The sequence below is a fragment of the Candida jiufengensis genome (genome assembly GCF_024610255.1).
Source record: "Candida jiufengensis strain CBS 10846 chromosome Unknown scaffold1, whole genome shotgun sequence".
In the NCBI taxonomy this organism is placed as follows: domain Eukaryota; kingdom Fungi; phylum Ascomycota; class Pichiomycetes; order Serinales; family Debaryomycetaceae; genus Lodderomyces; species Lodderomyces jiufengensis.
This window is the reverse complement of record NW_026261562.1, coordinates 1297238-1323772: the sequence shown is the minus strand read 5'-3', so window position 1 is coordinate 1323772 and position 26535 is coordinate 1297238. Positions and strand designations below refer to the sequence as shown.

The window sequence follows — 26535 nt, the reverse complement described above, 5'->3', positions numbered from 1 at the left end:
TATATTATACGTTAAAGTAGTATAATAGTTGAAAATTAACAACTAAAGGCTCTAATGCTAAAGTATGTCATTCATATGAATGACTAATTTGACTAGTAAGTCCTTAATGGTACAAGGCAGCTATATAGTCACATATGCTGCTCTAAACCCCTGTTTTAAAAAAATTGAGAATTTTGTCAAATGACGGCGAAGCACGTCAGTTTTTTTCTAGACTCATGAGCCACCAGTGACAAAATGCCCTTTTTATTGCTTCTTCAGATACCCCTACTTTCTCGCTTCTCTTCAATGTAGGTTGTTTTTCCATTGATCTCTTGGTTCTTGAGATATTCAAGGATTTAGCTAACTTCGTCAATTTTGCACCTACGCTAACAAAAGTAGTGCCAGATTGTAGATCTTACTTCACTGAAGCAACTAGACCGCTCAAATGAAGTAATTCTCTTCAGGTTCTTGATTTATTGGCATTGTTAGTTTGTACTTATATGCAGTCACATACAAATACAACTCAAAATGCAATATTCAAAATTAACATTTTCATGAAGTTTTAAACTTTTCCAATTTCTGCAGAATTTACATCATTATAAATTTAGTCAAAAAGTAAATGTAATTTATATGACACTTTTATCTCCAACTTGAATGATCACGGAGTGAAAGCCATTTAAAAAAACAAGAAACGAAGAGTGAAATTATTCTTATATGCAGTATTTTGTATGGAAAAAATTCTGCATCTCATGCTTTAAATTATATTTATAACCATTTGAATGTTTATATCAATCTCAAGCTTATGACATTTTGAATGTAATTAATATTAGACTTTAAGCTCACTCTTGAACGGAGAAGAAGTTATTCGGGTAGTTCAACTACCACAAAACGTGATCTCGGTTGTATAAATCCGGTTTTGTGTAATTTTGACTTTGAAATTGGTCAAAACTAAAATGGCCCATATCTTCTTATCTTGCAACACTATCAGCACAAAACATTGTTTTTCTGCCTTTTTAGATCGAGATCTAGTATTTGCAGTTACTTTGAAGGCCATAGCTGCTCATTTGAGCGAGTTGGATGTTTTCCTTAATATCTGAACAACTGGAAGAGATCACGCGACGAAACCTAGCTCAATGGATAGATGAAGATTAAGGGTATCTATATATGTAATAAAAACATATAAAGGAAAAAAATTGAAATGTCTGGGCGCAAAATGGTAAATTCTCAATTTTTTTAGGGGTATTTTTACAGACTAACAAGCCATATTGAGAACTCTGAGTACCATCAAGCACCAATAGGCAACATACTTGCTTTATCCTCAGCACTCTTTGACCTTCAAATAGTCTTGTGATGAGGTTGTGCAGAGACATGTCAGTCAAGTTTGCAACAATTCATTTGCTGATAGCTGTGAACCACCCCAATTGAGAATTTATTTCGGTACTTTGGACAGCTTGGACTTTCTAATTTTAGAAATTCACTATTTTTAAGCTGCTCTTGCTTTAAGCTGTCTTCAAAACCTTTTATACAAGTTGCAAAAGCTTATAACTTTTCGAAAAGACTTTTACGTGAATAGAACTTTTTAGACTGTATTTGAAATAGTTTTCGCCTGTCTCATCAATTTTATTAAGTCTGCTGCTTTACTGCTGTTGTATTGATAAGACTGCCGATATGATTGTTTGATTGAAGAATTATGTTTACTTAGCTTATATTTTGGTTATGCTTTGGGGGTACAAAAAGTATTGAAAAAATAACAATCGGTTTGGTAGCATAATCTGAAACAGACAGACTTTTTTTTATTCTTGTTATCACTTCAAACAATAAATTTTTTACTTGAAACAAGTAACCATATGAAATAAATAAATATAAGTTGTGAGAGGAATATCTGTCTTAAAGTTGGGGTAAAATTATCCTCTAAATTCAAAAAGTGTCTCTACAAGCATTTACTTCTTCACCAGCATTTATGTTTCATTTGACGCTTGAAAGGGTTATTATTATTTCTTTTAAAGAGGTGAGATTATACAGAGATTTAAATACCTATTTATTGTAATTTCTCAACTATTTAAATCAAACCTTATCACCATACTTTTTTGCATATAATCCTAATGCTTTGATAGGAAACAAAAATCTATAGGAAGGATATTCTATAGCACAACTATGATTAAAAACACCTTCTATATCTTCATATAACCATTCTCCTGTTGGTAATTGTCTATCCATTAGCAATTTTATACCCCTTCTGATAGGTCCAATATCAGGATAATCAGCTAATATAAGACCAATTAATGACCAAGCTGTTTGAACAACTAATGATTTTTCACTATTTACATAAGAATGAGTTTCACACGATCTCATCGATTCTGACCAGCCACCATCATCAAGTTGTTTCGAAATAAGAAAGTCACAACCTCTTCTTGCAGATTCTGAGTTTTCATAAGTTTGACCAACACTATTTAAAGCTTCAAGTGCAAACATTGATGCATAAGTATAACATATGCCCCAACAACCATACCAAGAACCATCTAATGTATCTTGTGCTTCAATTATATATTGTATTGCACTGGATATAGTTTTATTTATTAACTCAGTTTTGTAATTTGGATAGTATTTTTGGAAATATGTCAACCCCAACACCGAAGAGTCTGTACATTCCACATAAGGATATTCTACCATTATATTGTTGAAAACTTCAGCGGGATTTAATTTTTCTAATAAAAGAGTCGATTTAATACCTTCATATGTTGAAAACGATCCATATTCCCAGTCTCCAATATTTTGAATTTGTAATAATACTTCAACTGCATCATATAAATTTTCATCTTTGATTTCATCTCTTATATCTGCAAATCTTTTATCATTTCTTACCATAATTATGGCTTTCATTGCTTCTGCTGTACAGTCACTTACTGTATATCCTTGATCTTTCGTACTAAATGGCCATGCCCCCTTTCTTCTATCTCTAAAGGAACCTTCCACACAGTCTTCGGTGAATTGTGATCTGACTAAAAACAAATATGATTTTCGTATCATTTCTTGATATTTAGGATGATCTACCAATCCTGTCATGAAAAAATATTGAACCATAAATGCTGCGTCCCATACTTGCACACCATTTGTTCCCATAACAGTCATACCTTGAGGGCCATGAAATAGAACATCATTCATTCTACCGACTAGTTTCTTGAAATTTTTTGATTGTGGACCTTCATGATAGCTAGTTACAATCATATTGAATGCAAAACTTACTGGTGCAATACATAAATAATCGGTATTTAAATATTCTTTTTCAATTAATTTATAAGTTTTGGAATTTATCCAGTTCAACATCCAATTTGGTCTTACTTTCTCCCATCCACTTAAAAAATAATTTGCAAAATCTAATACACTAGTATGAGGATAATATAGATCAACACCACATACATTATTTCTATTATTACTAAATTTAATTGATTCATACGGTAACTGACTAGGTAAATAAATTTCATTTCTTATTTTTTCCAAAGTTAAATTTAATTTACATTGGACTTTATTAGCCAGCAAGTAACCCAATGGTAGATAAATTGCACGAGTATGAACCCACCATCTACCTGGATGTATTGGTAATTCATAAGGTAATGCCCATAATTCAGGTGGTGCAGGATTAACACCCTCCCATTCATATAAATTTAAAACTGATAACCAAGCTTTACCCCAATGAGGATTTTTCAAAGCTCCACCTAAACGATGTAATGTTATTTTAGCTTTTATAATAACAGGATGATCTGAAGGTAATCCTAATAATCTTAAACATATATAATTCATAGTTGTACCAAAACATGTAGACTTATCAACTGAATGTAACCCCCAACCTCCATCAACTGGATTTGCTGTATTAACTATATATCTTATTATTTCTTGTTTATAAGGTTCTGGTATTGGTTTTTCAGAATAATAATTAGCAGCAACATACCCAATTGTCATAAACATCGGCCCTTTATATTGACATGGAAATATTCCATTATCTAATTGAAGTAATTTCAAAAAATCAGCTCCCTTTTCCATTGACTTAGTGGGAGTTTCAATCGTTTCTGGTTGGGGTTGAGGGAAATCTGATGTCTTTAATAACCATTTTACATAATTTGATTGTGGTTCATTTTTTAGGTCTGTTTCATTTGTTATATAGTGCCATGTTTCTCTACCTACTGGATCTGTTCTTAGTCTCCATTTCGATGGGTCTGTCTTTGGTAAATTTAATTCTTCTGAATAATACATGTGAAAATTTTAAGTATCTTGAATTGTGGGGTATTAAAATAAAAGTTTATTAATTGTGAGTAGATTTAAGGAGTGACTATGTCAAAAATAATACTAATTGGTGATTGTAGTAAAACCAGTGACGAAAAGGTAAAGAATGATTAGATATGTGAAATAATTTAATGGTCTTTAATAATTCTCGTATTTTAATAATTGATCGTATAAATTAGTTGTATAAAGGACATTAGAATCTTCACATCTACGTCGGGAATTGCAAAGCTGTGACTTACCTTGGATCTTGAAGATTTTGGACACTTAACCTGTATATAGAAACTTTTGTAAAATTACACAAACATTAACTAAGAAGAGAGGAAAAAAAAACTTGCAAAAAAAGAAGTTAAAGGAATAAACATAAGTCAAATAACCACTAATCAATTAATATTTCAGTGTTTATCGTTACTTTCTGTATTAATAATATCGATATTGAAGTTTAAAGTCATTTATTTGATCTTTATTTGTTAAAATTATTAATCTTTTGTCAGTCAACTAGTTTTTTACAGTCGTTCTTCAACTTATTTTTACAACAAACACTGTCCAAGATATCTGATAAATCATAAATAAATGAAAAATTAAGGACATCAAATGATATCAGCAAATATGGGCAAAAGAAAAATAAGTGATATCAAGAACGAGGCAAAACCCTCCAAGTTCAACTCAAAGGAATATAGTAACGGTCATTCTAATGGGACACATTTAAATTCCAATACTTCAAAGAAAAGTGAACAAGTAACAGAAAAGTCAGAGGAAACAGTAGTAAACGATGAATTAAAGAAAAATGGCGATGAAAGTGAAGAAGAGGATGTTGATGATGATGAAGAAGACGAAGAAGAAGAAGAAATAGAAAATTCCGAACCAAAACCAAAAAAAGCTAAAAAGGAAAATTTAACAGCACAAGAAATAAGAATAGCTAGAGAAACTGCTGAACTATTCAAGTCAAACATCTTTAAACTTCAAATAGACGAGTTATTAAAGGAATTGAAAGTAAAGAAAAGCCATGAGGAAAAAATGGAAAAAGTATTAAGAAGATTACACGATTTAATAAAACAAATACCTATAATTGAAAATTTATCTTTATCTCAAGCAGAAAATTTATTTAATCCAAAAAAAATTGTAATCCCATTTCCAGATCCAAAGCCAACCAATGTGAAATATACTTTTTCATATCTACCACCAGAAGATTTATCATTAGTAGGATCGTATGGGTTGAAAACTGGTATAAATCAAGGACTGAGTATAGAAGTCGCCATGACCATGCCGTCAAGCTTATTCCAACCTAAAGACTATTTAAATTACAGAGCTTTATACAAAAGATCATTTTATTTGGCATATGTAGCTGAACATTTGATAAGTTTAACAAAAAAGAATAATTTACCAGTTAAAATCGTTTACCATTATCTAAATGAAGACATATTAAATCCTGTACTAAATATTGAAAGTATTCAAACCGAAAACAAAGACGACTTATCATTTTATAAAATAAAGTATACCATAAATTTACTAGCAGCATTTCCATTTGCCTTTTTTGATGGGAAAAAATTACTACCTGATAAAAATTGTATCAGAGTATCAAATAATATAGAGGAACAACCACCAACCACTTTGTATAATTCAAGCATTTTAACCCAATCTTCATATGATTATTATTTAAAGTATCTATATACAATGAAGAAAGCAACAGAAGCGTTCAAAGATGCATGTATATTAGGAAGACTTTGGCTACAACAAAGAGGATTTGCATCATCATTTAGTAAAGGAGGTTTTGGACATTTCGAATTTGCAATACTACTTGGTGCACTTCTACAAGGTGGAGGAGTAAATAGCAACAAAATTTTATTACATGGTTTCTCATCATATCAATTATTTAAAGGGGCTATACAATATTTGGCAACAATGGATTTAAATAAGGGATATTTGTCATTTTCGTCTTTAATTGGAGAAGAAATTCCTTCAAAATATAAACCAGATGGATTTAATGTTCCCACAATATTTGATAAAAATACAAAATTAAATATACTATATAAAATGACTACTGCATCCTATGAAGAACTTAGATCAAAGGCAAATCAAACTTTGGAGTTGTTGAATGATGTGATTAAAGATCGTTTTGATGCCATTTTACTTCAAAAATCCACACAACCAAACCTTAAATACGATTTAGTTTTAACATTATCCGTGCCTGATGAAATACTTGATAGTTTTGGGGCTTTTGAAAAAATCACATTCATAACATTTAATAATTATTTTAAACATAAATTATACAATTTAATCAAAACAGCGTTGGGAGAAAGAGCAACATTGATAAGAATAGAAAATCAAAAAGTTAATAGTACATTCCCAATTCAAAAAAGAAAACCAATTAGTGCTGGATTAACCTTTAATATCGGATTGCAATTAAACTCTGAAGAATCAGATAAATTAGTTACAAAAGGTCCAAATAATGAAGACAAAGAAAATGGAGCAAAATTTAGATCATTTTGGGGTTCAAAAGCTACTTTAAGAAGGTTTAAAGATGGTTCAATACAAAATTGTGTTGTTTGGCCTTCATCAGATAGAGAGCCAATAGTTGTGTCTATAATCAAATACGTTTTGGATTTACATGTCCATACAGACTTATCTCAATCACTTCATACAGAATGTGGACTTTTTGATAAAATATTACCACTTTCATTACTACCAACCGCATCAAATCAAACAATCAATTCATTGCATAGTTTTTCAATATTAAGAGGCTCATTCGAAAGTCTAAGCAAGACTTTAATGAATCTTGACTTACCATTAAGTGTCAAATCAATTATGCCGGCATCTTCTTCTTTAAGATATTCATCAGTTTTACAACCTGTACCATTTGCTGTTTCAAATCCTGATTTCTGGAATGATTGTGTACTTCAATTTGAAATATCAAGTAGATGGCCAGATGAATTAATAGCATTAGAGAAGACTAAAACTGCGTTTTTATTGAAAATGGCTGAATTGTTAAAAGATACTAATTACACAACAACGATTGTAAATGATGATGCAATTCCATTCAATAAAGATGTAAAATCTCTTAATATATTAACACCAGAGGGTTTTGGATTCAGAATAAGAATTTTGACAGAAAGAGACGAATTATTATATTTAAGAGCTGTTTCAAATGCCGAGAGTCAGAAATCAATTGCTCAAAATGTTTATTTATCATTTGTAAGAAATTATCAAGCATCAGTTAAACATACTAGAACCGTTACACTGTTAGCACAACATTTTCATTATTATTCACCAACTGTAAGATTATTTAAACAATGGTTAGATTCACAATTATTATTGAACCATTTCACAGATGAATTAATAGAGTTGTTAGTATTGAAATCATTTGTTGATTCAGCCCCATATTCTATTCCACATTCAGTTGAAAATGGATTTTTACAAGTACTTTCATTTTTAGCACATTGGAACTGGAAAGAAGTACCAGTAATTCTTGACTTAGTTAAAAGTAATGCAATAGATGACGGAATTCATAGTGATAAATTAAGTATACAAACTTATAGAATTATAGAAGAGAACTTCAATAAAATTAGACAATCAGATCCATCAGCTATCAAAACTCAATTTTTTATTGGTTCAAAAGATGATCCTTCTGGTATTTTGTGGTCAAGTGATTTAACATTACCCATAGCAACAAGATTAACTGCATTATCAAGAGCAACAATGAACTTATTTTTATCACAAGGTATAAATGAATCTTCATTAAAATTAATTTTTCAACCTGCATTAAAAGATTATGATTTTGTTATAAAAGTAAAATCTCAAAATTTGACTATTTCATCAGGGATATTACCACCAAATACTTTCAAGAATTTAATTCAACCATTAACTTCATTCCCAGAAGATATAACTTCGAAATACGATTTATCTCAATTATATACAGAAAAATTGAATGAATATTATGGAAACAATATCATCTTTTCCAGTAAAAAATTCATATGTTTAAATAATACAACAAAAGATGAAAATGAGAACCTTATAGGTGGATTATTTGTTCCTTCAAGTTTAACAAAGAAAAAATTTAGAGTTAATTTAGGTATGAATATAAAACCTTTGGATGATGATAATAATAATAATGAAAATAAAGATGATGTTAAATTGAATAAAGGTGCGATTTATGATCAAATGAAATTATTGGGTGGTGAATTAGTTACTGATTTGAGTATTAGAAAGTGATAGTTATCAATGAATTACTAAAACCGGGTTTATAAGTTTATTGATTTGTATTATTTACTCTGATAACCTTTTTAATATATAATTATAAGTTATAGATACTTTTGGAGTTTACTGGTCCTTTTTGACAGAGGAGTATATACCTAAAAAACGTCTTTTATTTCAATACTAATGTCTCAAAATTACTATTATATGTTTGCCATCAATCACGTAAAAATGATGTAATAATTATACAATTTAGGTTCAAGGTTTAAAAAGAAATTTGATGCGTCAAAGTGGACCAAAATTACACTACCTTTTATTTCTTTATATTTATCTTTTATTATATGATATATTAAATTATTTTGTAGTTTTATAATATATATAATACACGCTATATTACAATAAATTCTACAACACCATTATTAATTGTTCATTCATATTTCTTTCATTCCAAAATTCCATAGTATAGTCAATATATAGATGTCTTCGGTGGCAAGAAGTAGTGAAGAACGACAACAACCACCAAGAAAGAAAAGAAGAGGATCTCAAAATAGAGTTGTTGATATTACATCAGAAATTGAATGTAGGAATAATTCCATTATCAATGACAATAACGTCATAGATTTAGATAGTCAACGACGAGAATCTTTAAGTTCAAATCACGATGATGATATACAAATACTAGCAGTAAACGAGAATAACCCAACATTAGCAAATCTGATAAGACGTCCATTCACTAATTTTACCCATAACGATTTCATCAATAGAAGAATTAGTGGCAATGAAGTCAATAGAGATACTGGCGGCTCAGAAAGACGTCAAAGAATAGGTACAAACTCAAATAATAGTATTGATCATACGAGAAGAATACGTGGAGATGGAGGTAATAGAGTGAATAGTAGTTCAACCTCAAGAATAAACCATAGCAGAGGTCAAAGATCAAGCAACAATCCAGATAGTGGTTTCGGTCGTGGAGAAGTACGATTTGATGAAGGCGAAGATGACGATATAGAAATTCTTGATGTAAGAGAAGCATCAGAACCTTTAAGATCACAAATACTGCATATTCATACACCTCATGGACCATTTATGTTTGAAGAAGGTGGACCTCCTCATTTTCATCATTATCATGATTATAATGATAATTACGGCCCAAATTCATATGAAGAATTACCTTATCCAATACATCATTCATCCAATACTTCCACTCCTCCTCCTTCTCAAAGAAATTTGCGTTCAAATCGTCCAAGTTCACAAATAGAACTACAACAGCAACGTCAGCGTCAACATCAACAACATCGTATTCAACAACAACGTCAGCAAAATCAACAACTGCAACAAGCACGAAATACTGGTCGTCGAGGAAGATTTTCAAGACCTAATAATTTACCTCGTGAAAGAAATCATCACACTATTAGTGGTACTATCAATGGTAGACATTTTTCACAAACAGCAGATCCAATGATTAGATTATTTGTATCAAGGTCGTTAGAAAGAATTAGTCAATTAGAATTTCATCTTGGTGGAGTATCATCTGGTTCCTCAACATCTGATGAATTTGATTTTGATGATATGGAATACGATGAATATGATGAAGAGGAAATCATGAATAGAGCAATTATGAGAAGAATTGAAGAAGATAATAATAGAAGTTTAAATGCGAGATCAGAAAGAGAAACAAATTTCAACAAAAAGGCATTACTTGAAAAGAAACAATTATCAGATAGTTTAGATAAGTTAAAAACACATACGAATAAAATTAGTTCAAATGATTTATTAATGTGTGAATTATGTGGTGTTGATTTAGGTGAAGGAGCTCCAGAAGATTTTAAATCTAATACAGAATATGATAAAAACTTCGCAAATTATTCAAAAGAATTTAAAATTCAGGCTCCATGGTTTTGTACAAATCCTTTCACTCAAGCTGATATTCAATTAAGTAAAAGAATATTTGCATCAAAATGTGGTCATTGCTTTTGTGGTAGATGTGTTAAAAATATTGCAAATAGATCAAAAAAATTAGCAAAAGATGCTCCAAGAGGTTCAACTATTAAAAATCCAACTTTATTTGCTCCTGCAAAATGTCCTGCTAATGAATGTGGTAAAAGATTTCTTTCTAAAGCTTTCACTGAAGTTTATTTTTAATGAAATACTTGTATAAAACCCTTTATTGATTATATGAGAATCACATCAAGCTGTATCTCCAAACTGTAGAATCTCCAAATTTCTGATATACGCAATTCAAAGTTTTTTAAACAGTTCTGTTGTCGAAAACACAACTTGGTTAGTTATTAAATCGAAATGCATTCGCGTTTTTACTCAAATCGGAATTCACGCAGTTGTATTTGGTAGCGTTTTTACGTAAAATTTAACAAAAATTACGAAACTTTACAGTTCAATAACTCCATCAATGTTAATGCTATCAACATCAAACTCAGTTAGATATGTAGTGCTTGAACTCTAGTTCATATAATTTTTTTTTTTTTTCTTGTAATCAATATATATTTTTGTATACAATTATAAACTTGTAATTATAATACTAAATCTATATAAGGGACACCTGATGCACATGGTGTCTTAAGCTATGGTGGAAAATTAAAGCGTAAGAATTTTAGCCTAAAAAAACCACATGGAGTTGGTTTGTGCCATCTTTAGTGGAATTTTGGGATGTTTTTGTAATGATAATTTTTTGGGTTGTCAATATCTACCTTGCGTTTCTTCTTGTTCTTCTAAACCTGCTCCAGGACTACTCATTTTGTCCTTGTCTAAGGTTGATCCCGGTTAAAACGTTCATAGCCTCAAAAAACATTGGTTCTCGCAGAACCAATTCAATTACACATATTTTAGATACATTAAATATATTAATATTAGAAAATCAACATGTCAACATCTTTTACATTCAAGAGATTAGAATAAACTCAGAGCATCAATACAATCAACTAAAAAATAAACTTCTTCAAAGAAAAATTAGAATCATTATGAATCACCATTCTGACCTAACATTATAAACACTGCTTGTATTCTCTATCAAAATAAAACTCCTGCATATAAGTAAACATTGCTTTGTGGCCAAATGGCTAAGAAAGTGTATTTTTTGACCTTAAGAAAAGTTCAATTCCTGGCGCTGACACAAATTTTGGTAGCGTATGCAATCATTTGGTAGTTGCAGGAGAAAAAATAAAATTGCAAATTTCAAGACGTCATAAGTAGATAAGCGTAAATGATATGGGAATAAGACCTGGTGCATTCAAGTCTACACTTATCGAGATTTATGATGGTACTTTCAAGTTGGTGGTGTTTTTCTACTCCTGCATATAAATAGTTTTCTTTGTGTGGCCGAAGAGCTCAAGTAACTCACTTTTTAAAACCTTTACACGGGAGATCAATCCCTGAAGCTAGTATAAACATGGTAGCGTTCATAACCATTTGGTAGTGACAGGCGAAAAAATAAAATTGCCAACTTGAGGAACGTATAAGTAAATCAATTCAAAAGCTATGAAGTTAAGACCAAGTGCATTCGAATGTACATTCTCCAAACTTTATGATGGTATTTAAAGTCTGTAGTAAATTTTGACACCTGCATATTAACAAATGTGATTATGTGGCCAAATGGCTAGCAAAGTGTATTTTCTGACCTTAGGAAAGGTTCGATCCCCGCTGCTATCATAAAACATTGGTAGCGTATTAATACGTTTGGTAGTTGCAGAAGAAAAACTAAACTTACCATTTTGAAGCTTCGGTAAGATAGCCAATTTTCAAGATATTAACATGAGACCAAGTGCATTAGAAAGTACATAAAATTCTCTTTAAGGTGGTATTCTAAGGTTTTCCCCAGAATCTTACTCCTGCATATAAAATAACCTGTTTGTGTGGCCAAGTGGTCAAAGATAGTCTTTTTGAACTTAAAAAAAGTTCGATTCTCGCTAGTAACATGAAATAAGGATTGTTTGTACCAGAATCTCGTATTCTTTTCAAATGAATGTATCCTTACCTTACAACTTCAATAACACCTTACGAAATTTTAAAGTTAAGGGTCGACGTATTTTAGACTCATTAGTCAGACTTCTAGTATTGAGAACCTGTTTTTTTTTCAAGTATAATAAATTTTAGTATAAAATATGAAAAAAGAGTCACCGAGTAAAGCAATTCATAGAAGATGAAGTAATTGATGCCTAGAGGTGCAAGTTGATATAAGAAATATGGAGAACAAGTTCAATTCTGAAGTGATTGAGCGAACAGTAGTCTCTATTGTTTAAGTATGACAAATTTCATTAAAACTTTAAACGAAGTATAGTTCCTTTGAGGAGGGGAAACACTACCTTGAGTAGATTCTAGATTTATCCGGTGACCATAAAGTTAATGTGTGAAATTATTTAAAAATACAATACAAATCTACAGGATTTGAATCTATTCACTGTTCAGCCGTTGGCTCCTAAATTATTCTATTTTTTTTATACTTAAACGAAACGTTCTTTAATACATAAAAAATTGATCGTACGACGAGAAAATTCTTCTCATAGCCCTTATAATTTAATTTACAGAAATAGAATTTGAAAACTTCATTTACAAGGAAGGTGATTATTTTTTGAATTTTGTCCTTGTGAGCGGGTAATATTTACTCCATGTTTCAAGTTAAGGAAAAAAGGGTAATATTTTAAGTTTGATTTAATGGTGAAAATATGGGGCTTAAATTTATAAATGATCGATTACGGAAGAAGCTTAGAATAAACGTCAATTTTTCGAGTCTAATTATTAAATGAGTTTATTTAATATTAATTTTTAATTAAGTAATTTCAAATTTGTTTTATATTTAAATATAAATTTAATAGAAGTGGGGCTTTGTCAAAATAATGAAATCTCGGTAATTGATATTCATATTTCTATTGTTAACAAAACAAAAATTGTACTGAAATTCCATTTTAATAATATTTGGTAATAAATTACTTTGTAAAATTAACTCTTGTGAGATGTTTTGGTTTGAGCCGTATATAATTTTTAAATCTATTATTAATTTTGTGTAACTTTGGTGTCTAGATCCTAATGAATTTTTTTCTAAAAATCTCATAATTTGAAACATAATTACTCGAGAAAATTGAGTATTTAAATTGATTTAAATGATGATTTTTGTTTTTGCAATTATTACATTTACTAATTTTAGAAAGTAAAATCTAAATAAACTTGTTTCTCGTTAATTATAATTTAAAATTCAAGTATGATCTAAATTTAGAACTTATTTTTATTAGATCTTACTTTTTACAAAAGAACCCCTATTTTTGAAAAATAAATATTAATTAGAACATAAGACTTCAATATAATATCCTTTTAATTATTATTTTAGTGCTATTTCTTAATGATTTAGTTTGTTTGTTTAATCGTTTTTAATCATAGAGTATTTATCCGTAAATTAACTTATTATATTAGTAAAAGTAGAAATATAACTTCTACTATACACCGCCTTTACCCCTTTATTTGATTTTTAATTTATCATTTTCATTATTGATCTAAACTTCTTCGAGCAAATATTCTATCAAAGAAAACTAGCAAACAAAAACAATTACTGACTTGAAACGATAATTGTACTTGAGCTATTTATTTATAATTGTTCTTTTAAAATCCTCGAATAATTAAATAATAATAACAATTATAAGACTGAAAAATTTCATAATGTTTTAAATTGCTGTATGTAATATTAAATTCTTCATATATGTAGGAATTAATATGTACAAAATTAAAACTTAAGTTTCCTTATCAAAAAATATTTATTTTTCTTATTTTTATTTTATTATTAAATTTATTTACAACCAAATTTATTTATTTAAAAAAAGATCAAAACAAATTTACAACCACAATTTATATTGATTTGATAACTGGTTTATATTCTAGGATTGATATAAAATAATATTTATTTGAAACATTGAGTCATAAGTCAAGATCTAAAATCTAAGTCAAGTCAGATTTAAAATCTACCCCACCCCCACAATTTTTTTAAATTAAACAACTTAAGCATTCAAAATTAAGAACCACTGGATAAAGGATAAAGAAAGAATTTACAAGTTATCATCATTACTGGATTAAATGATAAGAACAGAATCGATAGATTTTCATAGTCATTTACCACCTTATAGATCTTTATTGAATCCAAATGCAAGATATGATTATAAAACTCATAAATTAATTCCTTTAAGTCAAAATGATTTAAATTTTTTACATTCAATATTTAAAAATGGTGGTAGATCTACACCTTTATTATTGGGGAATACGAATAAAAATAACAATAATAACAATAATAATAAATACAAAAATAGACATTACCCAAGTGATTCAATAAGTCGTAATGGTTCACAATATAGTCAACAACAAAAACAAAATCAGAATCAATGCTCACTACAATCAAAGTCAAGATCAAGGTTTAATAACTCAAGCTCATACTATTATAGTCAATCAAGGTTTGGAGAACAACAAGACTCGAAATCAAGTCAATTCATGGGAGATATTGAGGATAACTCATCTAACTCGATAATTAATTCAAATGATATACCTCCTTCAACTGCATCTTCATCTTCATCGATAAAGTCAAATTCAACTTCAAATTTCATATTCGCAAACAATAATCGTAACAATCATCAATCCACTCCTTTTAAAATGAAATATAGAAGTTTATTAAATGATGTTGGTAGAACTATTTCGTTAAGATTGAGTAATAGTAATTTGATTGCTAACTCTCTTCAACACTCATCAGGTATAAATTCAGTTTCAAGATCAAGCACCATATTGGGAAACGCAAAATTTACGTCAATTACAAATATTAAGGAATTACCTATTGAAATTCTAGATTACATATTTTATTTCATCGATGAAAAATCTGATTACAAAAACTGTCTTTTTACCTGCAAATTATTTTATTGTATGTCAAAACCATATTATTATGAAAATTTAGAATTTACATCTACTTATAGATTTGCTCAATTTATATCTTATTTAAGATTGAATTCAGAAATTGGTCAATATGTTAAGAAAATTGATTTATCTGGTATAAAACCTGGATATGATGAAGATGCAGAGAATGAAGCAAATCATTATAATGATATCATTGGAGAAAATGATGAAGATGAGATTGTAAGTTTACCTTCCAATAAAACTTTGGCAGGCTGGAGAGATTGGAAATTTAAAAATAATCCACTTTATACTATTCATCCATCACCCAATGCATTATCCAAAACTAGATCAAACGCTTCATATTCTCAACTACTGATTGTATCATCCAAGTCAAATTCTTCACAAAAATCATCTTCCTCCAAAAAATTTTCTAAACCATTCAAATATTTGAAATCAAAGAAAAGACGTAGAGCTTTTAACAATGGCCCAAAAACAAGAAAAACTCCAAGATTGGAGTATTTAAAACTTCCACCTAACTCAATTCCAACTGGATCAGACAAAATTTCGACTCCTCATCCATTAATCAATAAATTTTTACTTAATTATTCTACATCAAAAGATGTTCCTATAGGTTATGTTTTACATTTGATCAATTTATGTCCCAATATCACAAGTTTGAACCTTGGTAATTTATCATTATCCACTGATTATGAAATCTCAAGGACTTCAATTCATAAATACCAAAATTTTGATTTGATGAACAATCATCCAAAAGATCTTTTGACAAAAATTGACAATTGTATGAAGTTTGATGGACTCGATACTTTGTGTTCTTTTGATGGTAATAGTATATTTAATAGTCATCATCTTTTTTCATTCAAACCTCATGGATCTAATGTTTCAACAGCTTCCTCGATTTATTCAGTCACTACATTCACAAAACCAATAAGAAAATATAATAGTTTACTACCTCCATTACCACAAACTGTATCTGATATATCATATTTAAATAAAGGTGACGGTAAAGTTTACCTTTCAGATTTAAATTTAAAGTCAATAAATAACTCATATTTGAAAAAGAAAGATGAAAGTGAAGTATTAAGAGCAATCACCAGAAACTACGGTAAAAGAGTTCTTTCTTATAACTATGGTTTGAATCAACAACAACCCCAACACCAACAACAACCAATTGATGCTGATATTTCAGGTAATTTAAGATATTTAAACTTGTCATCAATGATTTGGCTTAATCGTACATTGATTGAGAACTTCCTTAAAAAGTTATTAACTAGAAGGTCAAACAATTTATTAGCTTATGGATTTTATGATAATGATGAATTTTCAAATTATGACATGAATGATGGATCTGGAGAAGATTTACTAAATTCTGATATTAATTCATTATCATCAGAACTGGATTCAGAAGATGAAAATAATAAAGTTCAACCAATTGTATATAAACAAGATTTAATTATTGATTTAACTGATTCAGGAATGTATAAAAATTTATTATGGGCTAAAAAATTAGATCTTAATACTTTAGAAGGTTGTAAATTAGCTAAAAAGATTATTTGTAATGAATTAAAAACTCCATTTGAGGAATTTATGATTAGAGAAAGAAACAGAAGAGGTAGATTAGGTGAGAATTATTTAGCTTGATTATTCAACTTGTTGTTGCAAGGTATGTCTAGATGCTATATGAAACAATTAAATATCCTATTTAAGAAATAAGACTTAATTAATGATCATGAAAGATCTGCTCTAATCCTGTGTTCTTTCTCTGTCTATTATTCCTCTTTTTCTCCAGTTGTGAAATTGAATGAAACGTTTCTCCAAATGTAATAATAAATGTTCCAGACTTCAGGTCATCACAATTTCATGGATCAGCCTGACCCAACATAAAGTTAGCGGCAACCTCGAATCGCAATGGTTTTAAAGCTGGGGTTCAACTCAAAGAACTGCTCCCTTGAGTAAACACAATATAATCTCGATAAATTAAATACAAAAATCCTTTTATCCCCAAGTAATAATTATCGCAGAGTACACTTTATAAGTCATTAGCTCCTATGTTAATGCTAATATTATATATAAAGGACATATGACGAAATTGGAAGACATGAAAATTTGATTTAATGGATCTTGGTTTTTAAAAGAAAAGAAAAGAAAAGAAGAAGTTATTCAGACTTGTATTATTTTTTGAAAAATTTTGATGAGTACAAATCTTAAGATATTGTTACACAAAATTGATTTAGTTTAGGTTTGAAATAATTAATTAATACAAATAATTGTATCATTCAAAGTAATACTTTTTTATCATCATTAATTGATCAACCTTTCCCACCATCAAATATAGATAACTCATTCCAAGATCATTCATTATATAACTTAAGTACTGTACATATACTAATCAAGATCAAGAATGTCTAATTTATCTGCACAATTATCTGCATTCAAAAATAAAATAAAAAGTGGTCCATCAGTGGCAGTTGCAAGAAAACCAATAATTAATAAGCCATCATCCCCATCCAATGAATCAATAAATAAAACACATACAAATGACTTATCAAATAATAATACAGTGAAACGATCTGCCACTTTAACTGATACAACTCCAGAAAGAAAAAGGCAAAGATTACCAAGTAGTCAAGAAATGAATGGAGCTCATTTATCTACACAATTACACCTAGCTGTTGAATTTATTAAAGAACAAGATCAACCAGTTAGTATATATAAATTACAAGATGCATTGTCAATAGATGTTCAAAAATCGTTATTACCATTATTAAAAGAAATAGATAGAGTGAAATTTAATAGTACTAATAATACATTCCAATATGTATCACTACATAATATTAAGAATCCAGATGACTTGTTGGAATTTCTAAGAAAACAGACAACTTTCAGAGGTACATCAGTAAAAGAATTAAAAGATGGATGGGCAGGATGTCTAAATGCAATAGATGAATTAGAAGAAGAAAATAAAATATTAGTATTAAGAAACAAAAAGGAAAATGCACCAAGATTAGTTTGGGCAAATGCTGGTGGATCATTGGGGACAATAACAGATGAATTTCAAAAACAATGGAATGAAACAAAATTACCAGAACCAGATGTTTTATATCAATCATTAATTGATCAAGGTTTAAAACCAACTGGTGCTGATCCTTCATTGATTAATAAGAAACCACAACAACAAGAAAAGAAACAAAAGAAAGCTAGAAGAGGTAAGATTACTAATACTCATATGAAGGGTATATTGAAAGATTATTCTCAATTAATGTGACGAAGACAAACTATTAAAACTAGGTTTTTGAAAACTACTCTACTATATAGCTGTTAGTACTCACTATAATAGTAGTAGTTAAGGATCTCTATTACGTGTATCTTATATCTATTGCTTACGTCAACCTAATCTACAAATCTACATACCAGAATCTTATTAGGTCGTGCATTTTGTGCTGACAATCTGTAACTTTAAAATCATATTTTTTTTGTTTAGATTCTTTTCAATACTTAAGAAAACCTTTGAAACACCACCCTTCAATTAATATAAAACTTGTTCAAACATGTCTAGTATGTATTGCTAATACAATAGCTACTTAGCATCTGAGCTTTACTGTCATTTTAATCTGGTCATACTAACAAATTGATTCTTTTTCAATAGCTGATTTCAATTCAGTTGCAAATGAATTTTGCAAATTTTATTATAATCAATTTGATACCGATAGAGCACAATTAGGTAATTTATATAGACCAGAATCAATGTTAACTTTTGAAACTTCACAATTACAAGGAGCAAGAGATATTGTTGAAAAATTATCATCATTACCATTTCAAAAAGTTCAACATAGAATTTCAACTTTAGATGCACAACCAGCTTCACCAAATGGTGATATTTTAGTTATGGTTACTGGAGAATTATTAATTGATGAAGAACAAAATGCTCAAAGATATTCTCAAGTTTTTCATTTAATTCCTGATGGTGGTTCTTATTATGTTTTCAATGATATTTTTAGATTAAACTATTCATAAGATTATATGCTTGTGCTAATGAAGTTAAAGTTGTTTTAGAATTATTATCAAAGTTGAAAATAATGAAATTAATGGGTGTAATTTGCCGTTTTGTATTAAGAAATATGTATGATCAATCATAATAAACAAATCCAGAATTGTTCTACGTTTCATTTCTCTATTCTTACAAGAATGCTTCTTGTAACTAACTTCAGCATTGATAGGGTCTCTGAATTTTCTGTCCTTTTTCTTAATGCATCCAATTAAAGCGGAAACCTTTATAAAGCCAAAGATGACTTTTGAAAGAGCATAATTGCAAATTTATGAGATATTGCCAAAACCCTAATTACATACACATAAAGTAGCTAACCTCATAGTCTTCTACTGCTGTGTATCGTTCCCTGTTTGCTTCTTGAATGTGAGAATTGCCGGTAGTATACTTTTGATTTTAAGTTTTCAAATCAATATGCCTTAATAAACGATTCATGAACGTTTTATAAAATATTTCGACCCAAGTTTGAGCTCTAAATCACAAGATTAAGATCTATAGATAGACTTTGACTATATACTCCTTTTTGTACTCCTGGTGAACCCAGGGCCACAGTAAAACTCCGAACGATAAAGTCAAACTCATCAACTACAAATCTTAACTTATGAAGTTTAATGAAAACAATGTGGTAAATTACACTCTTCTTGCCAAAATCAACTCGAGTCATTGACTCGATTGTCAAAGTTCAGATTCCAAGTTGGGTTTAATGAATTTGCAACAACTGATTTTTTGAAGTGGCAAAAAAGCTTTCTCTAAGCTTGTTGCAAATCTACAGGATGGCAGATCTTAGTCAAAATGAACTTTATATTGACTTATAAGGCAATCAGATTATGTGAGGATCTAGATTAACGAATAATTTAAACTTTAATAGTAGTATATATTATGTAGTATATTAATCTTTGTCTTGTATTACAATCATTTTGACCTTATTTTGAAAAGAGACATTCTTCAAAAAAAGTCGGAATAAAATACCTAATGTAGAAACAAGAAATTGTCTGGGGTGGACGACCTACCTCAGACATTAAATTCTGTCTGATTCTTTTTCAACAGACAAAAGTTTTATTTTTATTTTATTTTATTTTATTTTATTTTATTATTTATTTTTTTTTTGTAAAAATGTTTCAGATCTAGTATAGCTTAATATCAAAAGTCAAAATTCAGATCCTACTTTCAAATTGTGAACCCTTCTAGATTTTATGAAAAATACATAATGTAGCCCTGAGTCGCTTAAACATAGGACTTCAGCTATAACGTTCTGTAGAATTGATTTGAGCTTAGGGGGTATTTTAACTAGATTCGTATAACATGTTTGATTATGGAATATAACATCGTAAAATCGAGCGTAATATGGCTTCTAAAAATGTAGAAATATAATGGTACGGTGGGTGCTCACGTGGACATTTTTGGGTAATTCAAGAGCTGAGAACTGGTTTTGTAGGACTTGCATTGTCGTATTTAATCTGCTTGAAATTATACAAATTAGTTGTTAAGTGGTAACTTACAGATCATTAATGAAACTAAATATGTGATCCTCAAGATTTTTGACATCCTTTATTAATTTTTCGGAAAGTAAAGTAAAACTTCATACCTAGGTTTTCCAGTTACTGCTCGGTTTTACAATCTTATAAATTTTTACATGCTTACTTTCAAAATATCCCACAATTATTGCTGTCCTTCGCACCGGTTGATTAACGTATGCTGAACTACAATCCAATTACATGCCTTGTTGTTTAGTTGAAACAAGATGCCTCTAAAAAAAACTTCGTGTATATTACCTTGCTGTTGTTAATATTTTAGTCAACGAAGTATCTAAATCTTTCGAGTTGATTAATCAAAATTGAGAATGAAACCAGTCCTTGATCTTACTTAAGAAATAATCCATATGAATTTAAAACTAAGATAGATTCGGGTTCAATTTTTATCTACTTTGGCTGTTGATCAGATCAAGTTTGTTGAATCCTATTTTTTAGCTCAAGGTGACAAGTTTCATCTCATAACATACTATTCAAAATAAGGTGAATCGAAAGGTATAAATGAATAATATGCGAAGTGTTGTTATCAAAATCATTGCTTTTAGTGTCAGCACAAAATTCAGTATGTACGACTACTCAGTGCTTACAGAATTTTGTAATCTCATATCTGCTCAAGCTAATACACGCAAGATAGTGATAATAATCTAATATTAATGAAAAAGTAAGTTCTGAATAATATAATTAGATAATGAGAATTATCAAGACTCAAAAAATAAGAAAGCTTGACCACATAAACCATTCATGTGATTTTAATTTTGATAGAAGACTGAACTCCTTTAATTATCAAGTTGCACCAACACTCAAATACTTGAGTGGTTACCCAAAAATCGAGGTCAAAATAAAAAATTCACATTAGACATTTTAATTACAAGCTTCAGATTTTGAAATTTCTCAAAAGTAAATGTTCAGATATTACATGATAATCCATAAAAAGAAATATCCAATTTGGAACAATTTTTTCATCATGTCAAGACTTTTTAACTTAGATACAAATGGCTATTTATCCACGAAATTAAAATATGGCAGTTTGGGAGTGTTTCATATCTGAGATCAAGATCCAACGGGATGTCGAATGAATTAAACTATTGCGGTAATGTTGAAACTGGATCTGATTTACGGCGGTACTGGGATCTTGAGCGTAAATTAACTATTGCGGTAATGTTGTAGTTATATCTCTGGTATGGCATAGCAAGATCCTGTAAGTATTGGTGTAAAGTTGTGGTCAGATCTGAAGATATGGCATATCAAGATACAGTTTGTATTGTAGTTGAGAACTGACCAAATCTAAACTTTAGTGTTTTTTTGATCTAGATTTAAGGTACTAGAGATCCCTGGGATATGAATTGATTTAGAGTTAAGGTACAACAGACCCCTTAAATTTAATTTAATCTAGATTCAAGGTACAGAATCAGATCTAAATTATTTGAAAGTTTGAATCTGTGCCAAATAGTGATAAGCTAATTTTAGTTTTTTTTTTGCTGCAAAATTGTTTAAATTAGATTGTGTTAAACAAGAGTTGGCGCAAGTAATAATCTGAAAAATTGTTGTCGCTAAACGCTGAAGCTAGTACGGCTTAAGCACCGAAATTCATGAATATAGCTACTTTGGCTCGTCAAATAAGTGTTCTTTACATATCACTGATGCTGATAATGGTAGGTTTAGCAAATGTCTTTTCTCCATTTTCACGACACTACGCAAGTTTTTAGTAAAAATAAATAATTGAATAAGTTTTTACTTGAATCAAGTAATTCAATTCTTACTTCGGTATTCTCATTCGTTTCACAACAACAATTTGCACCTCATCTTTACCTCGGCTACTTTTATACGTTCAATATTCTAATTGTCTACTATGAATGGTCGATCAACATTTCTAGGAAATAATCTGAGAAGGGCCTGAGAGTACAAATTGATGAAAAACCGGCCATAGATAGATGAAATTGTTCTTGTTCTAGATCAAAGCCTTACAACACAAATAAATTAAAAAAAAGTAGATCTAGTGAAGATAGATGTACCATTTTCGATATTGGGATTAAGTGTTGAGAATCAAAACAATTGTATGATAACTAGACACAAATGCATCTAGAAACACTAAATTGATCGAGCAAAGCGGTAAAGCAGCATTTTCATAAGCACTTGATTGTGTCATCCAATGGAAACAATTAGAGATTGGAAGAGACAATGTACAAAGGGTTCAGAAGGATTTTCAAATTGTATGAAAGTATACTGGTGTCATGTCGTTAAATTGTATTTCAAAACATTCGGGTTCGGCTGGAGATCTCGGGTAAAATTTTTTCATGTAATTTTCCACTCAGATCTTGATTCATCAATGGCCAAGTGGTCAGTACCGTGACAGAGGTTTTAAAGCACGCTTGTTCGACTCGGTTTAAAGTCAGTATAACGTATTTATTTGATATGCTAGATCTATTTTTTATGTTATGCTAAATCCACCTTTTATGTTATGCTAGATCTATGTTTTATGTTATGCTAAATCTACGTTTTATGTTATGCTGGATCTATGTTTTATGTTATGCTAGATCTATATTTTATGTTATGCTAGATCTATGTTTTATGTTATGCTAAATCTATGTTTTATGTTATGCTGGAACTACGTTAAATGTTATGCTAGATCTACAGTTTTTGTTATGCTGGAACTACGTTAAATGTTATGCTAGATCTACAATTTTTGTTATGCTAGATTTTAGTCTTTTGTTATGCAGATTCACGTTTTTTGTTATGCTAGATCCAAGTTTTCTGTTATGCTAGATTCACGTTTTATGTTATGCTAGATCCAAGTTTTATGTTATGCAGATTCCACATTTTTTGTTATGCTGGATCTATGTTTTTCTGTTATGCTAGATCCAAGTCTTTTGTTATGCTGGATCTATGTTTTATGTTATGCTAGATATATATTTTATGTTATGCTGAATCTATGTTTTATGTTATGCTAGATATATGTTTTATGTTATGCTGGATCTATATTTTATGTTATGCTAGATCCAAGTCTTTTGTTATGCTAGATTTACGATTTATGTTATGCCAAATCGAGGTATTTTCTTATGTTAGAATCAAGATTTTCGATATGCTAATTCTGCGTTTTATACTATGCTAGACCTACGTTTTATATTATGCTGTTATATTGTTCTTTGATGTCCTTGATGGAGTTTTTTGATACTATAAATACTTCAAGATGTTGCACTAAATAATAAACAATTTGCTGAAAATTCGCAATACTACAGCGCAAGTCAAACATTTGTATACGTGGCATGGACTTTTCATATGAAGTAAGCTAGTGAGCAAAAGAAAAAGATGTATTTTTATTCCATTAAGTACTTCAATGTGACATCAGATAGATCCGTATCCTAGATATGTTAATTTGTTCAAGTCAGAGTTTTAGTCTTTGACATACTTAAAGAATTTTTATAAGAAATATTGAATTAATGAACTTCACGTTAAAATTTCTACATACAATTTACAGAATCTGAACAGCAAACATTCATGAGTATGGTAATAGGCTCAAAACTGTGGAATAATGGCTCATTAAATGATATAAAAAGTCGCTACTGAGAAGATTTGATACAACAACGCATACATGCATTTAAACTTTTTCAATTTAAAGTCAGCCACAACATTGATTTGGCCAACAGCTCATGATCATATCATTTTTATCATGATGACGAAAGAGTACAGCTTTGCATAGCTGAAGTGGTAACCCCGCTCAAGCCTGACCATCAAAACTCTGATCTTCTTTGTGTCCCACTTGATCAAATCGAGGGTTTTACATAATGTTTTTTATCAAAGTATCAACATAAGCTAAGGAAGACGCAAACTCTAATTCGAGTTTGAATGAACTGGAAGCCTAATTTCAACAGACTAAGCTTATGTTAAGTAACAAAATTCGAGACTTATTTACAAGGAGGAAGCTTCAAGACAAAAGGAAGATTGAGCTCAGGATCGTATGGCAGGCTTCAAACGTCTCCTAATAAATTTTTTAAATGAAACCTCCTGACAACGATCACCTAATCAAACTCTGATTATGTAAATTGTTTTGAGATAGAATCTGTTAATATATATCAGTTTGACAACATTTCTGCACTCTTATTTTACCAACTCTACAAACTGATAGGCCCCTTTCTACGTGAGATATATAGCAAGCAAATTACCCCAGCATGACAAATATTCCACTTCCAAAGAACAAACAAACAATTTAGCTTATCAAAAAAACGACTTAAGCATAACAAAATAGCAACCTTAGCATAACAAACAAATCACTTCAGCATAACAAAAAAAGCATTTCAGCATATCAAACAAACAAGATCAGCATAACAAATAAACCACTTGAGCATAACAAATAAATTAGCATAACAAAATAGTAATTTTAGCATAACAAATAAACGAGTTTAGCTTAACAAATAAACCACTTCAGCATAACAAAAATACGACTTAAGCATAACAAAATAGCAACCTTAGCATAACAAACAAATCACTTCAGCATAACAAAAGAAGCATTTCAGCATATCAAACAAAAAAGTTTAGCGTAACAAATTGTTGACCACAGCATAACAAATTAACAAATTTGGCATACAAATTAAAATGATTCAAGAAATTAAATAAGTCTTTAACGATGTCTTGTCCGTCACTTCAGGTTACTAAATTAAGCAAATCAGCAAATCGCAGAGGTGCAATAGCGTAGCAAAATAATAAAGACAGCCGGCAAAATATATTCCCTTCAGCATACCTTAAATGCCAATAATTTGAACAAACTAAAAAATTTCTCCAAGCATTACAAAGACATCGATTTAGCATATCGAAAAATTGTCTTAAGCACCATGAAAAGTTCAACTGGCATATACCAAGTCAGAATGGTCATTAAATAAAATAAGTATCTCTCGCATTACGTATTAACAAATCATTTACATCAAGTAGCATTTGCCTTACAACAAAAACACCACCCCAGGATAACAAAGAAGTAAATTTTACCTAAAATTTTAATATTATTACGTTTCAAAGTAATTAATTGAGCACACAAATCAAAATGTAAATATGAGGATTTCTCGCATTCATGTAATACTGGAACGTAAAATGTAAAGTTTGACGTTAATCATCGCCTATAAACAATTACGATGCTCCGAGTAAGCAGCATAGCTAAATTTAATTCCGAAGACATGTATCACTATCATATAATGCAGAGATTATGCATATGTCAGCAAGGTAAATCACTTAAGCAAGAGATTTAATGATCAAGATAGCGAGGCTGTTATTATAAGCTCCAAAATCAGCAAGTCAATATTGTAGCTGATCAAAAGTTTAAATAACTTACCTAATTGATCCAGTGATCTAGCGCCTGTACTTTATAATGAACCCCACATAATTAATTTTCTGTGCAACCATCGTCAGTTTCATGCACGAAAAAAGCAACACCAAAAATTCTACTTAAAAAGCAAAGCAATAAAGCTTTAGTTGTCATTGAAGCTATCAATTAAATTCTTTACTTAACAGCATATATCATATTTTGCAAACTACTGATTCAGTAAATAAGATGGATTTTTATTTAAACCGTTAATCATATACAGAATTCGATACGAGTGATGACCTATATTTGTAAGCAAGACATTGAAATTTGGAAAA

General features: G+C 29.8%; 6 protein-coding genes across 6 annotated transcripts; 5 read left to right on the top strand and 1 right to left on the bottom strand. All coding sequences in view use genetic code 12, as the record gives it.

Moving 5' to 3' along the window:
- Positions 1–2043: 2043 nt before the first annotated feature.
- Positions 2044–4227, bottom strand: ERG7 (lanosterol synthase; the record flags this gene model as incomplete). The annotated part of the gene is made up of 1 exon (XM_051765029.1): positions 2044–4227. The coding sequence occupies one exon, from the start codon at positions 4225–4227 to the stop codon at positions 2044–2046; it is 2184 nt and encodes a 727-aa protein (XP_051618382.1).
- Positions 4228–4863: 636 nt separating this feature from the next.
- On the top strand, positions 4864–8463 carry UTP22 (rRNA-processing protein; the record flags this gene model as incomplete). Its single annotated transcript, XM_051765027.1, has 1 exon — positions 4864–8463. One exon carries the CDS (start codon positions 4864–4866, stop codon positions 8461–8463), a length of 3600 nt encoding a protein of 1199 aa, XP_051618381.1.
- Positions 8464–8922: 459 nt separating this feature from the next.
- On the top strand, positions 8923–10587 carry HEX3 (SUMO-targeted ubiquitin ligase complex subunit; the record flags this gene model as incomplete). Its single annotated transcript, XM_051765026.1, has 1 exon — positions 8923–10587. The coding sequence occupies one exon, from the start codon at positions 8923–8925 to the stop codon at positions 10585–10587; it is 1665 nt and encodes a 554-aa protein (XP_051618380.1).
- Positions 10588–14517: 3930 nt separating this feature from the next.
- KGF54_004337 (uncharacterized protein) lies at positions 14518–16977 on the top strand (the record flags this gene model as incomplete). The annotated part of the gene is made up of 1 exon (XM_051765025.1): positions 14518–16977. The coding sequence occupies one exon, from the start codon at positions 14518–14520 to the stop codon at positions 16975–16977; it is 2460 nt and encodes an 819-aa protein (XP_051618379.1).
- A 760-nt stretch (positions 16978–17737) lies between these two features.
- Positions 17738–18601, top strand: KGF54_004336 (transcription factor TFIIE subunit; the record flags this gene model as incomplete). Its single annotated transcript, XM_051765024.1, has 1 exon — positions 17738–18601. The coding sequence occupies one exon, from the start codon at positions 17738–17740 to the stop codon at positions 18599–18601; it is 864 nt and encodes a 287-aa protein (XP_051618378.1).
- Positions 18602–18884: 283 nt separating this feature from the next.
- Positions 18885–19350, top strand: NTF2 (Ran GTPase-binding protein; the record flags this gene model as incomplete). The annotated part of the gene is made up of 2 exons (XM_051765023.1): positions 18885–18891; positions 18983–19350. 2 exons carry the CDS (start codon positions 18885–18887, stop codon positions 19348–19350), a joined length of 375 nt encoding a protein of 124 aa, XP_051618377.1.
- Positions 19351–26535: the final 7185 nt, after the last annotated feature.